The 13,779-nt window shown below is 39.1% G+C and overlaps 1 protein-coding gene and 1 non-coding gene across 2 annotated transcripts; both read right to left on the bottom strand.

Moving 5' to 3' along the window:
* Positions 1-833: 833 nt before the first annotated feature.
* On the bottom strand, positions 834-941 carry LOC112787947 (small nucleolar RNA R71). Its single transcript, XR_003195333.1, has one exon. It is a non-coding gene; the product is annotated as a small nucleolar RNA R71 (small nucleolar RNA).
* An 11,460-nt stretch (positions 942-12,401) lies between these two features.
* LOC112785914 (uncharacterized) lies at positions 12,402-13,328 on the bottom strand. Its single transcript, XM_025829336.1, has 2 exons — positions 13,268-13,328; positions 12,402-13,186 (listed from the first exon to the last, which is right to left on the bottom strand). Exons 1-2 carry the CDS (start codon positions 13,326-13,328, stop codon positions 12,402-12,404), a joined length of 846 nt encoding a protein of 281 aa, XP_025685121.1.
* Positions 13,329-13,779: the final 451 nt, after the last annotated feature.

Here is a 13,779-nt window from a genome sequence, read left to right as displayed (position 1 = left end):
TTTCCCAACTTCAAATTTCAAAAATCATTCATCAAGTTTTCAAAATTTTCTTTTAATTATTTCAAAATATTTTTAATTTATTTTCGAAAATTCTCCCCCTCTTCTCACATCCTTCTATTTAAGGACTAACACTCCTCCACTATCAATAATTCGAACTCTATCCCTCTTGATAAGTTCGAACTCTTCTCCTTCTACCTCCTCCTTCTATTCTTCTTTTCCTCTGACACCTCAAGGAATCTCTATACTGTGACATAGAGGATTCCATACTTTCTTGTTCTATTCTCTTTCATATGAGCAGGAGCAAAGACAAAGGCATTCTTGTTGAGGCTGACCCTGAACCTGAAAGGACCTTGAAGCGAAAGCTAAGAGAAGCTAAGGCACAACTCTCTGAAGAGGACCTAACAGAAATCTTCAAACTAGAAGAAGATATGGCAGCCGAAAACAACAACAATACCAACAATGCAAGGAAGGTGCTTAGTGACTTTACTGCACCTACTCCCGACTTCCATGGGAGAAGCATCTCAATCCCTGCCATTGGATCAAACAACATTGAGTTGAAGCCTCAATTAGTTTCTCTAATGCAACAGAACTGCAAGTTTCATGGACTTTCATTGGAAGATCCTCATCAGTTTTTAGCTGAATTCTTGCAAATCTGTGACACTGTCAAGACCAATGGGGTTGACCCTGAGGTCTACAGACTTATGCTATTCCCTTTTGCTGTAAGAGACAGAGCTAGGATATGGTTGGACTCACAACCTAAAGAAAGCCTGAACTTTTGGAAAAAGCTAGTCAATGCCTTCTTGGCAAAGTTCTTTCCACCTCAAAAATTGAGTAAGCTTAGAGTGGAAGTCCAAACCTTCAGACAGAAGGAAGGTGAATTCCTCTATGAAGCTTGGGAAAGATACAAACAATTGATCAGAAAGTGTCCTTCTGACATGCTTTCTGAATGGAGCATCATAGGTATCTTCTATGATGGTCTGTCTGAACTGTCCAAGATGTCATTGGACAGCTCTGCTGGAGGATCTCTTCATCTGAAGAAGACACCTGCAAAAGCTCAGGAACTCATTGAAATGGTTGCAAATAACCAATTCATGTACACTTCTGAGAGGAATCCTATGAATAATGGGACAAGTCAGAAGAAAGGAATTCTTGAGATTGATACTCTGAATGCCATATTGGCTCAGAACAAAATATTGACTCAGCAAGTCAATATGATTTCTCAAAGTCTGTTTGGAATGCAAGCTGCACCAGGCAGTACTAAGGACGCTTCATCTAAAGAAGAAGCCTATGATCCTGAGAACCCATCAATGGAAGAGGTAAATTACATGGGTGAACCCTATGGAAACACCTATAATCTTTCATGGAGAAACCATCCAAATCTCTCATGGAAGGACCAACAGAGGCCTCAACAAGGCTTCAACAACAACAATGGTGGAAGAAACAGGTTTAGTAATGGCAAGCCTTTTCCATCATCTTCTCAGCAGCAGACAGAGAACTCTAAGCAGAACCACTCTAACTTAACAACCATGGTCTCTGATCTAATTAAAACCACTTAGAGTTTCATGACTGAAACAAGGTCCTCCATTAGAAATTTGGAGGCACAAGTGGGTCAGCTGAGCAAGAAAGTTACTGAACTCCCTCCTAGTACTCTTCCAAGCAATACAGAAGAGAACCCAAAAGGAGAGTGCAAGGCCATAAACACAATCAACATGGCCAAATTTGGAGAGGAGGAAGAGGCAGTGATCGCTACTGAGGAAGACCTCAATGGACGTCCACTGGCCTCCAATGAGTTCCCTAATGAGGAGCCATGGGAATCTGAGTCTCACACTGAGACCATAGAGATTCCATTGGATTTGCTTCTGCCATTCATGAGCTCTGATGAGTATTCCTCCTCTGAAGAGAATGAAGATGTCACTGAAGAGCAAGTTGCTAAGTACCTTGGAGCAATCATGAAGCTAAATGACAAGTTATTTGGTAATGACACTTGGGAGGATGAACCCCCTTTGCTCACCAAAGAACTGGATGACCTGACTAGGCAGAGATTACCTCAAAAGAGATAGAATCCGGGGAAGTTCTCAATACCTTGTACCATAGACACCATGACCTTTGAGAAGGCTCTGTGTGACCTAGGGTCAAGTGTAAACCTCATGCCTCTCTCTGTAATGGAGAAGCTAGGGATCCTTGAGGTACAAGCTGCAAGAATCTCACTAGAGATGGCAGACAATTCAAGAAAACAAGCTTATGGACTTGTAGAGGATGTCTTGGTAAAGGTTGATGACCACTACATCCCTGCTGATTTCATAGTCCTAGAGACTGGGAAGTGCATGGATGAATCCATCATCCTTGGCAGACCCTTCCTAGCCACAGCAAAGGCTATGATTGATGTTGACAGAGGAGAATTGATCATTCAAGTGAATGAAGACTCCCTTGTGTTTAAGGCTCAAGGATATCCCTCTGTAACCATGGAGAGGAAGCATGAAGAGCTTCTCTCAAAACAGAGTCAAACAGAGCCCCCCACAGTGAAACTCTAAGTTTGGTGTTGAACCCCCACATTCAAACTCTAAGTTTGGTGTTGGGAGGTTCCAACATTGCTCTGAACATCTGTGAGGCTCCATGAGAGCCCATTGTCAAGCTACTGACATTAAAGAAGCGCTTGTTGGGAGGCAACCCAATTCTATTATATCTATTTATTTTCTATTGCTATTTTATGTTTTCTGTAGGTTGATGATCATGTGAAGTCACAAAAACAATTGAAAAAGCAAAAACAGCACACCCTGGAGGAAAAGCTTGCTGGCGTTTAAGCGCCAGTAAGGGCAGCAAATGGGCGTTTAACGCCCAGTCTGGCACCATTCTGGGCATTTAACACCAGAAAAGGGTACCAGACTGGCGTTTAACGCCAGGAATGGGTAAGGAGCTGGCGTTAAACGCCAGAAAAGGGCAGCAGCCCGGCGTTTAATGCCAGAATTGGCAGAAAGGGCGTTTTTGCACGCCACTCGGTGCAGGGATGAGCTATCCTTGACACCTCAGGATCTGTGGACCCCACAAGATCCCCACCACTCTCTCTCTTCTTCACCCATTCACCAATCACCTCAATACCTCTTCCCAAAAAAAAAACCCCTCTCAACTCCTATATAAACCCATCTTCACTCCTTCATTTTCACACAACCTCAACACCACTTCTCCCCCTTGGCCGATCCACAAAGCCTCCTCCATCTCCTCCATTTTTCTTCTTCTTCTACTCTTCTTTTTCTTCTTTTGATCGAGGACGAGCAAACCTTCTAAGTTTGGTGTGGTAAAAGTGTTGCTTTTTGTTTTTCCATAACCATTTATGGCACCTAAGGCCGGTGAAACCTCTAGAAAGAGGAAAAGGAAGGCAAAAGCTTCCACCTCCGAGTCATGGGAGATGGAGAGATTCATCTCAAGGGTGCATCAAGACCACTTCTATGAAGTTGTGGCCATGAAGAAGGTGATCCCCGAGGTCCCTTTTAAACTCAAAAAGAGTGAATATCCAGAAATTTGACATGAGATCCGAAGAAGAGGTTGGGAAGTTCTTACTAACCCCATTCAACAAGTCGGGATCTTAATGGTTCAAGAGTTCTATGCCAATGCATGGATCACCAAGAACCATGACCAAAGTGTGAACCCGGACCCAAAGAATTGGCTTACAATGGTTCGGGGGAAATGCTTAAACTTTAGTCTGGAAAATGTAAGGTTGGCATTCAACTTGCCTATGATGTAAGGAGATGAACACCCCTACACTAGAAGGGTCAACTTTGATCAAAGGTTGGACCAAGTTCTCATAGACATTTGTGAAGAGGGCGCTCAATGGAAGAGAGATTCAAGAGGAAAGCCGGTTCATTTAAAAAGGCATGACCTCAAGCCCGTGGCTAGGGGATGGTTGGAGTTTATCCAACGTTCAATCATTCCCACTAGCAACCGGTCCAAAGCTACTATAGACCGGGCCATCATGATTCATAGCATCATGATTGGAGAGGAAGTAGAAGTTCATGAGGTTATACCCCAAGAACTCTATAAGGTGGCGGACAAGTCCTCTAACTCGGCAAGGTTAGCCTTCCCTCATCTCATTTGTCACCTCTGTAATTCAGTTGGAATTAACATAGAGGGAGACATCCTCATTGATGAGGACAAGCCCATCACTAAGAAAAGGATGGAGCAAACAAGAGATCCCACTTATGGACATGAGCATGAGGAAATTCCTTATCATGAAATCCCTGAGATGCCTCAAGGGATGCACTTTCCCCCACAAAACTATTGGGAGCAAATCAACACCTCCTTAGGAGAATTGAGTTCCAACATGGGACAACTAAGGGTGGAGCACCAAGAACATTCCATCCTCCTCCATGAAATTAGAGAAGATCAAAGAATCATGAGAGAGGAGCAACAAAGGCAAGGAAGAGACATTGAGGAGCTCAAGAACTCCATAAGATCTTCAAGAGGAAGAACAAGCCGCCATCACTAAGGTGGACCCGTTCTTTAATCTCCTTATTCTTTACTTTCCTGTTTTTCGAATTTTTTATGCTTATGTTTATCTATGTTTGTGTCTTATGATCATTAATGTCTTAGTGTCTATGCCTTAAAGCTATGAGTGTCCTATGAATCCATCACCTTTCTTAAATGAAAAATGTTTTTAATTGAAAAAGAAAAAGAAGTGCATGAATTTCAAATTTTAAAACAGTTTAATTATCTTGATGTGGTGGCAATGCTATTGTTTTTCTGAATGAATGCTTGAACAGTGCATATTTTTGAATTTGATTGTTTATGAATGTTAAAATTGTTGGCTCTTGAAAGAATGAAAGGAAAAAGGAGAAATGTTATCTGATGATCTGAAAAATCATAAAATTGATTCTTGAAGCAAGAAAAAGCAGTGAAAAGCTTGCAGAAAAAAAAAGATATATTCAAAAAAAAAAAAGAAAAAATAAGCAGAAAAAGCCAATACCCCTTTAAACCAAAAGGCAAGGGTGATAAAAAGGATCCAAGGCTTTGAGCATCAGTGGATAGGAGGGCCCACAGGAATAAAATCCTGGCCTAAGCGGCTAAAACAAGCTGTCCCTAACCATGTGCTTGTGGCGTGAAGGTGTCAAGTGAAAACTTGAGACTGAGCGGTTAAAGTCGAGGTCCAAAGCAAGAAGAAGAGTGTGATTAAGAACCCTGGACACCTCTAATTGGGGACTCTAGCAAAGCTGAGTCATAATCTAAAAAGGTTCACCCAGTTATGTGTCTGTGGCCTTTATGTATCCGGTGGTAATACTGGAAAACAAAGTGCTTAGAGCCACGGCCAAGACTCATAAAGTAGCTGTGTTCAAGAATCAACATACTTAACTAGGAGAGTCAGTAACACTATCTGGATTCTGAGTGCCTATAGATGCCAATCATTCTGAACTTCAAAGGATAAAGTGAGATGCCAAAACTGTTCAGAAGCAAAAAGCTAAAAGCCCAGCTCATCTAATTAATACTGATCTTCATAGATGTTTTTGGAATTCTTTGTATACTCTCTTCTTTTTATCCTATTTTATTTTCAGTTGCTTGGGGACAAGCAACAATTTAAGTTTGGTGTTGTGATGAGCGGATAATTTATACGCTTTTTGGCATTGTTTTTAGTATGTTTTTAGCATGTTTTAGTTAGTTTTTATTATATTTTTATTAGTTTTTATTTAAAATTTACTTTTTTAGACTTTACTATGAGTTTGTGTTTTTTTTGTGATTTCAGGTATTTTCTGGCTGAAATTGAGGGACCTGAGCAAAAATCTGATTCAGAGACTGAAAAGGATTGCAGATGCTGTTGGATTCTGACCTCCATGCACTCGAAGTGAATTTTCTGGAGCTAGAGAAGCCCAATTGGTGCGCTCTCAATTGCGTTGGAAAGTGGACATCCAGGGCTTTCCAGAAATATATAATAGTCCATACTTTGCCCAAGATTTGAAGGCCGAAACCGGCGTTCAAAGTCAGCATCAGAATTCCCAGCGTTAAACGCCGGAACTGGCACCAAAGTGGGAGTTAAACGCCCAAACTGGCACAAAAGCTGGCTTTTAGCTCCAAGAAAAGTCTCTACAAGAAAATGCTTTAATGCTCAGCCCAAGCACACACCAAGTGGGCCCGGAAGTGGATATTTACGTTATTTACTCATTTTTTGTAAATCTTAAGCTACTAGTTCTCTATAAATAGGACATTTTGCTATTGTATTTGAAAGGGGAGTCTAATCTTGGAGTAGTTCTATGCTACCTTAGATCACGTTTTGGGGCTGGCCTCATGGCCATGCCTAGACCATGTTCTTATGTATTTTCAACGGTGGAGTTTCTATACACCATAGATTAAGGTGTGGAGCTCTACTGTACCTCGAGTATCAATGCAATTACTATTGTTCTTCTATTCAATTCAGCTTGTTCTTGTTTTAAGATATCACTTGTTCTTCAACTTGATGAATGTGATGATCTGTGACACTCATCATCATTCTCACCTATGAACGTGTGCTTGACAACCACCTCCGTTCTACCTTCGATTGAGTGTTTATCTCTTGGATTCCTTAATCAGGATCTTCGTGGTATAAGCTAGAATTGATGGTGGCATTCTTAAGAATTCGGAAGATCTAAACCTTGTCTGTGGTATTCTGAGTAGGATTCAAGGATTGAATGACTGTGACGAGCTTTAAACTCATGATTGTGGGGCGTTAGTGACAGACGCAAAAGAATCACTAGATTCTATTCCAACATGATCGAGAACCGACAGATGAATAGCCGTGCTGTGACAGAGTGCGTTGAACATTTTCACTGAGAGGACGGGATTGTAGCCACTGACAACGATGATGCCCAACATACATCTTGCCATGGAAAGGAGTAAGAAGGATTGGATGAAGACAGTAGGAAAGCAGAGAGACGGAAAGGACAAAACATCTTCATACGCTTATCTAAAATTCTCACCAAAGAATTACATAAGTATCTCTGTCTTTATTTTATGTTTTATTTATCTTTTAATCATTCATCATCCATAACCATTTGAATCCGCCTGACTGAGATTTACAAGATGACCATAGCTTGCTTCATACCAACAATCTCCGTGGGATCGACCTTTACTCACGTAAGGTTTATTACTTGGACGACCCAGTGCACTTGCTGGTTAGTTGTGCGAAGTTGTGATAAAGAGTTGAGATTACAATTGTGCGTACCATGTTGATGGAGCCATTGATGATCACAATTTCGTGCACCACTCATCTTGTGTCTCTAAAGCAAATCTCCATGAATTGGAGTGCTCAGAATTTGTATTTTCTTGGTGATATTCCCAGCCACCATTAGAGATTGGTGATGGTGGGTAATATCCCATAAAATTTGTTTGATCATAACATGAGTTGAACTCCATTTGAATTTTGTAAAACACAACACCAATGAAATTTGAAATTCATCTCACAGAGAAGAATTTCTTAGTGAGGCAATAACTCAAATACCTTGCTATCAACTTAAATCAGAGAACAAAAACAAAGAAAATGCTTGATCTAGACTTCTCACCCACTTAATCATTGTTGATCTAAATCAATCCCCGGCAACAGCGCCAAAAACTTGATGGGTTGAAATCAGAATTCCAACACCTAAACTCACCGGCAAGTGTACCGGGTCGCATCAAGTAGTAATAACTCACTTAGAGTGAGGTCGATCCCACAGGGATTGATGGATCAAGCAACTTTAGTGGGTGATTAGTTTAGTCAAGCTAACATTGGTGAATTGAGTGAAATGTAGCCAATAGAAGGTAAATGACAGTGAATTTAAATTTGCAGAAAGTAAATGAGCAGAATCTTAAAGAGCAAGAAATATAAATTGACAGAATCTTAAATGACAAAAAGTATAAATTGCATCAAATGTAAAGGGAATTGGGTGTAGGGAATTTAAAGGAAGTAGCAAGCAAAACTTAGAACAATTGTAGAAGAATTAAATTGCATGAAAAGTAAAAGGAATTGGGTGCTGGGAATTAAAATTCAAAAAGAAAATATAAAGTGCAATCAATCAGAGAAGTAGAGATGAAGTGAAGTTGCAGAAGATCTAAATAGAAATGAAAAATTACTTGAAGAAATAAACAAAAAGAAAACTTAGCTCAATTATGAAATCTAAAAGAAAAATGAAGATCTAAGAGGAGCAATGAGATTAGAACACAGATCTAGATCTCAATTACACCCTTGATCAAACAGAAGAGAAATTGCAGTAGAAATGTAAATAAAAACAGCAAATGAAATTAGATCCAATTTCTTAATTCTCAGAATTATGCAGAAGGATAACAAGGATGAATTTCATATCAAGAATTGAAACGAAATTTCTTCAATCTCAATCCAAAATTCAAAACAGAAAGTAGAAGTTGCTTAAAGCAAGAAAATGAAAACAGAAAACTAAACTCAAATCCAATTCTTAGAACAATTGAGAAGAGAGGTAAAAGATGATTCTCAAACTTAGAATCAATGAAGCTCTTCAATCTCAATTCAAATTCCAAGAACAAGTTGCAGCAGAAAATAAAATGAAAACTAGAGAGCAAGACTCAGATCCAATCTCAATTCTCAAATTCAAACAGAAAAATAAAAAGAGAGCTCTCTACTCTACCCCTAGTGCTCTCTAGTAGAGTTAGCCCCCCTAATAAAATGAAATTGATGCTTTTATATATGCTTTACAAAAATAAAAATGAAATTGAAATTAAAAATAAATTACAATTAAATGAAATTTCTAATCTAATTATCTCTTATGCCTTTCAGTGATGATAATGGGCTTTGCTTGCTTTGGATTTGAAGAAGAGTGGATTAATTTGGATTTGGTCTTTTCAAATTGGTGAAGAATTGGATCCAAATTGACTTTTGATTAAAAATGTGAACCAAGGCCACCTCCAGTGGAGCGCTCGGTTAAGCGAGCAAACGTAGCGCTCACTGGCTTTGTCCCAGGCTTCGTACCAGGGTAATTTCATTTTGGCCAAGTTTCCTTGCCCAAGTAGCGCTCAGTTAGGTATCCTCATATAGCGCCCTTTGCTTTGAGTGAGGCTCCCTCTTCAAGCTTTGGTGAGGCCATTTTGGATGCTTCCTTGCTTGGTGTAGCGCATAGCACTCCCTTGTGTGCTTGGTTCGAATACTGGCTGCCCCATTCCTTGATGGCACGCCTTGTTTTTGTTTTGCTGAGGCCCACGAAAAAGGCAACTAAGTTAATGTAGTGCCTTGCTTCCTTGGATTCCTTGTATGAGCGCTCCGTTACATCTTCGAAAGTAGCTCTCCCTTGCATGAACGCTACTCCTTACTTGAGCTCTCATTCTATCCATTAAATAATGCCAATGCATGATAGTATTAATTAATTGAATGCATGCATGCTTTATTTTCACGCCTTGGCATTGATTTAATAATGCTTCATGCATGCATGCTTCCATGACTTTAAGTAATGATGCTTAATGCATTTAATGTTAAAGCATTTATTTGCCAATTGCATTTTCATAACTTAATGCATGCATGCATACGGCATTGATGCATGTGTCAAGGCTTCATGGTCATGGGCCACACTTTTAAAAGCATGGCGTAAGGTTCCAAAGCGTGCTCCAAAATTCCTCTTTTCTTCCTTTTAGCTTATTTTGTGCTATTTTGCTTCTTTTTCCACTTATTTCCTACAAAATTTATAAAATCAAAAGATCAAGGAAATATACCATTAAAGCACAAAAGCTTTCAATATCTAAGCACAAATCATCAATTTCTTGTATGAAAAAGCATAGAAAAACATGACATGATGACATGTCATCAGTAAGACGTTTTAATCCGGAAATATAAACATCTCCGAAGCCTTGGCTGTTTTCTCATGTTGTTTTCACACCAAATTGTTTATCGCTTTATTTATTTCTCTTGCTTATTGTTTATGCGTTTTCAACAACCAAAACCCCTTTTTTCTCTGATTCGCTTGACTAATTTCAACAAGATAACTATTGCTTGCTCAGCCCGACAATCCTCGTGGGATTGATCCTCACTCACCTGAGGTACTACTTGGATGACCCGGTGCACTTGCCGGTTAAGGTGTGTGATTCACAATTTGCGCATCACTCATCACTCGCTCCATTGGTAGTATTTGTGGATTTAGTGCTGGCATTGCTACACATAAGTAACTGAGCTGGGCTTGAGTATTGACATCATATTCAACTCTACTTCTACGCCAAGCCTCCTTAAATGTCTTGTACTCCAAGAAGTCTCTTTGTTGTCGTGCTTGTTGCTCTGAAATTTTGTTGAGAGCCTCTTAGAGTTGTGCTTGTTGCTCCCTTTGTTGATCCACTATCATCTGTTGAAATTCCCTTTGCTGTTGAGCATGTTGTTCTTGGAATTGCATGCATTGTCAAAAAATGCCTTCCAAAGCACCTTGAAATTGGCTCATGTCAAAAGGATGAGTTGTTGCTTGCTCTGCTTCTTTTCTCCTTGGTGGCCTTCTTTGTCCCAAATTGGACACAATTCTTTCCATTTTTCTTTTAGTTATGGATTTGGCTACTGACACCCAAGTTGTGTCTTCGTCTTCAAATAGCACTCCAACTTTTTAACATAGGCGGTAGATAGTGCTTGGATAGCCTAGCAAAGAGTTGGGGGAGTTGTTTTCTGCCTTTTAAATATTGTCTGCAATGATTTCTGCCACCTTCACCTCTCCTTCTTTCATTATACAATATACCATAATTGCTCTTTTTGTTGTGACTTCAGAGTTATTGGATATAGAGAGGATTGACCTCCTTAAAATCTTAAACCACCCTCTTGCTTCCGGTATGAAGTCAGTTCTTTTTAATTGATTTGGGTCTCTATTTGAGTCCTTCATCCATTCAGTAAAACACAAATGCCATTAACCACTTAATTATACCTTAGGTCTCCATTTGTTCTTTCTTTATAGCTAGGCTCGGAGAAAGATCATGGCCTTATTTTAAGCACCCTTTTGATAGCATTTGGGCTAAAATCCACTTCCATTCCTCTTATATAGCTTTTGTAAGGAGGGTCCTCTTTATTCTCTCTCATAGCATTAGCATAAAACTCTTGTACAAGTGTGAAGCTTACAAAAAGGAGGTTGATCACATAAGAACTCCTATCTTCTTCTTTGAATCTTCTTTCTTATGGAAGGGTATGTATTTTCCTCAAGTTTAAAACCAATTTTAGGGATTTCATCTTTGTGGACCATCCAGCCATTAAATTGAAGCTCATGAAAATGGGATTTGAATTTCTTGCTATCGAACTGAGGTTGTTCCATTGGCTGTTTTTCTTTTCCTTGAAGAGGATTCTGAAGCCATTTGAGTGTGAAGGAAGAATGGCTAACAATGCCAAACTTAGACAGTTCTTGTCATCAAGCACTAAAGGTTGATGAAAAGAGTTGAGCAACCAAGATATATGATGAGGGAAATTATAATTTAAGGTAATGAAAGCTCAAGGTGATGAAGAATGTTGAATGCGGAATGGTATTGAAAGAAAGAGAGGACCTTATTTAATGATGAGAAATGGCACGATTGCTTTGGTTGGGAAAGCATGGTAGATGGTTTGTGGATTTATAGGTGAAGAGATGGTATGCATGAAGGGTGGTGATGGAGTATTGTGAATCCAATGGTGTGTATGTAATGTGATGTTAAAACAAGAATTGGGAAAGAGTGTAATTGGTAGAAGGGAATGGTTATGTATCAGTTAAAAAGGTGAAAGAAATGGTCAAAATGTAGCCAAAAAGTCAAAGCCAATGCATGTTGAGGTGCACTTCCCAAACCAATGAGAATAAAAGATGCACATGTGACTAGTGTTCTTGAGAAGTGACCGAACACTAGTTTGCTTTAGGTGACCGAATTCACCATTAATGCTCCTTGGAATCTTGTTTTCGTTTTTGTTTTCTAGCTACAAGAGTAAAAACATCAATTGGTTACAAGCGGGAAAATATTTTGCCAAAATCAAAGAAGCTAGATGAAAACAAATCCAAATGTTAAAACAAAATTCTAAACTACTTAATCAAATTCTATACTCATGCAATTTTAATAACAAAAGATGACTTTTCTTTTCTTTTCTGCATGTGTTCTATGTGTAACACCAAACTTAATCTCTAAGCCTGGGCTCAAGAATGAAAAGAATTGAATGTTTTCAGCCCAAAGCTTATCAATTTTCATGAAGTAGTCATAAAGTTCAGTAACAAATAACTATGCTTACACTAAACTCGGTGTCCAACATATGATACATGCATGATGTGAATGCTCTGTGACACTTACTTTTGTTCTTACATCAAGGTTGAAAAATGAAAATACAAGGGATTAATCAACTACTAACTAACTTAATCATGAAAAAGGATATTGATTTTGGGTTGCCTCCCAACAATAATTCTTTTATTGTCACTAGCTTGACGTTGCGATTGTTCTTAATTCAGATTATGAGTGTTTTGGTTCTTGTTTCAGTCTCCTCCCAAGTAATGCTTGAGTCTATGCCCATTCACTGTTAACGTCCTCTTTGAATCTTCTTCCATCACCTCTACATGTCCATAAGGTGAAACTTTGGTCACTAAGAATGGGCCAAACCATCTGGATTTTAACTTTCTAGGAAAGAGTCTTAGTCTATAATTGAACAATAGAACCTTCTGACTAGGCTCAAAGACTTTCTTGACTATTCTCTTGTCATGCCACCTCTTCATCCTTTCCGTGTATGCCTTAGCACTCTCATAAGCTTTTAGTCTGAATTCCTCCAATTTATTAAGTTGTAGCAACCTCTTCTCCCCAGCTGCTTGAGCATCAAAATTTAGAAACTTAGTGACCCAAAAGGCTTTGTGCTCTAGCTCCACTGGGAGATGACATGCCTTATCATACACCAATTGATAGGGAGATCTTTCGATGGGTGTCTTGAATGCCGTTCTATAGGCCCATAGTGCATCATCCAACTTCCTCGCCCAGTCTTTTATGGTGGCTCCTACAATCTTCTCAAGCATCCTCTTAAGCTTCCTGTTTGATATCTTAATCTGACCACTTGTTTGAGGGTGGTATGATGTTGCAATCTTGTGAGTTACTCCATATCTTTGAAGGAGGAAATTCAAATACTTGTTACAAAAATGGCTACCTCCATCACTTATCAAACTTTTTGGCACTCCTAACCTACTGAAAATATTTCCATTTAGGAATTGAAGGACGATATTTGCATTATTGATTGAAGTTGCAATGGCTTTCACCCATTTTGATACATAGTCCACTGCTACCAGGATGAAATTATTTAAATATGACAGGAAAAATGGACCCATGAAATCAATTCCCATACATCAAATAATTTCACCTCCAGAATGTAGTTGTGGGGGATTTCCTTCTTTCTTGACATATTTCCAACCCTCTGGCATTCATTGCATCTCTCCACAAATTTTCTAGCATTCTTGAAGATTGTTGACCAATAGAATCTACTTTGAAGTATCTTTGCAGTTGTCCTTTCTCCTCTAAAATGTCCAGCATAGCTCGACCTATGACAATGCCATAATATGTCCTTGATTTCCTCCTCAACTACAGACCTTCTTATCATTCCATCAGAACATCTTTTAAATAAAAATGGTTCATCCTACAAGAATTGTTTAACATCCCTTAAGAGCTTTTTGATTTGTTGCTTATTGAATGATTAAGGGATTGCTCTAGTAGCCTTGAAATTGGCTATGTCAGCAAACCAAGGAGCTCCTTTTATCATCAATAATTGCTCATCAAGAAATTGCTCATTCATACAAGGGTCAAATTCTTGATGATCTTCACAAGGGATTCTAGAGAGGTAGTTAGCAACTTGATTTTCTACCACTTTTCTGTCCC

This window comes from Arachis hypogaea, chromosome 20, assembly GCF_003086295.3.
Source record: "Arachis hypogaea cultivar Tifrunner chromosome 20, arahy.Tifrunner.gnm2.J5K5, whole genome shotgun sequence".
Classification (NCBI taxonomy): domain Eukaryota; kingdom Viridiplantae; phylum Streptophyta; class Magnoliopsida; order Fabales; family Fabaceae; genus Arachis; species Arachis hypogaea.
Note: the sequence above shows the minus strand (reverse complement) of the source record. Positions and strands in the feature narration are given on the sequence as shown.

What these genes read in the sequence shown, in the direction of transcription:
- LOC112785914 (XM_025829336.1), bottom strand. Translation starts at nt 13,328, where the DNA reads ATGCCAGAGGGTTGGAAATATGTCAAGAAAGAAGGAAATCCCCCACAA. An exon ending in CCCACAACTACATTCTGGAG is followed by an intron (nt 13,187 to 13,267) that starts GTGAAATTATTT and finishes TCCTGGTAGCAG; the next exon opens with TGGACTATGTATCAAAATGG.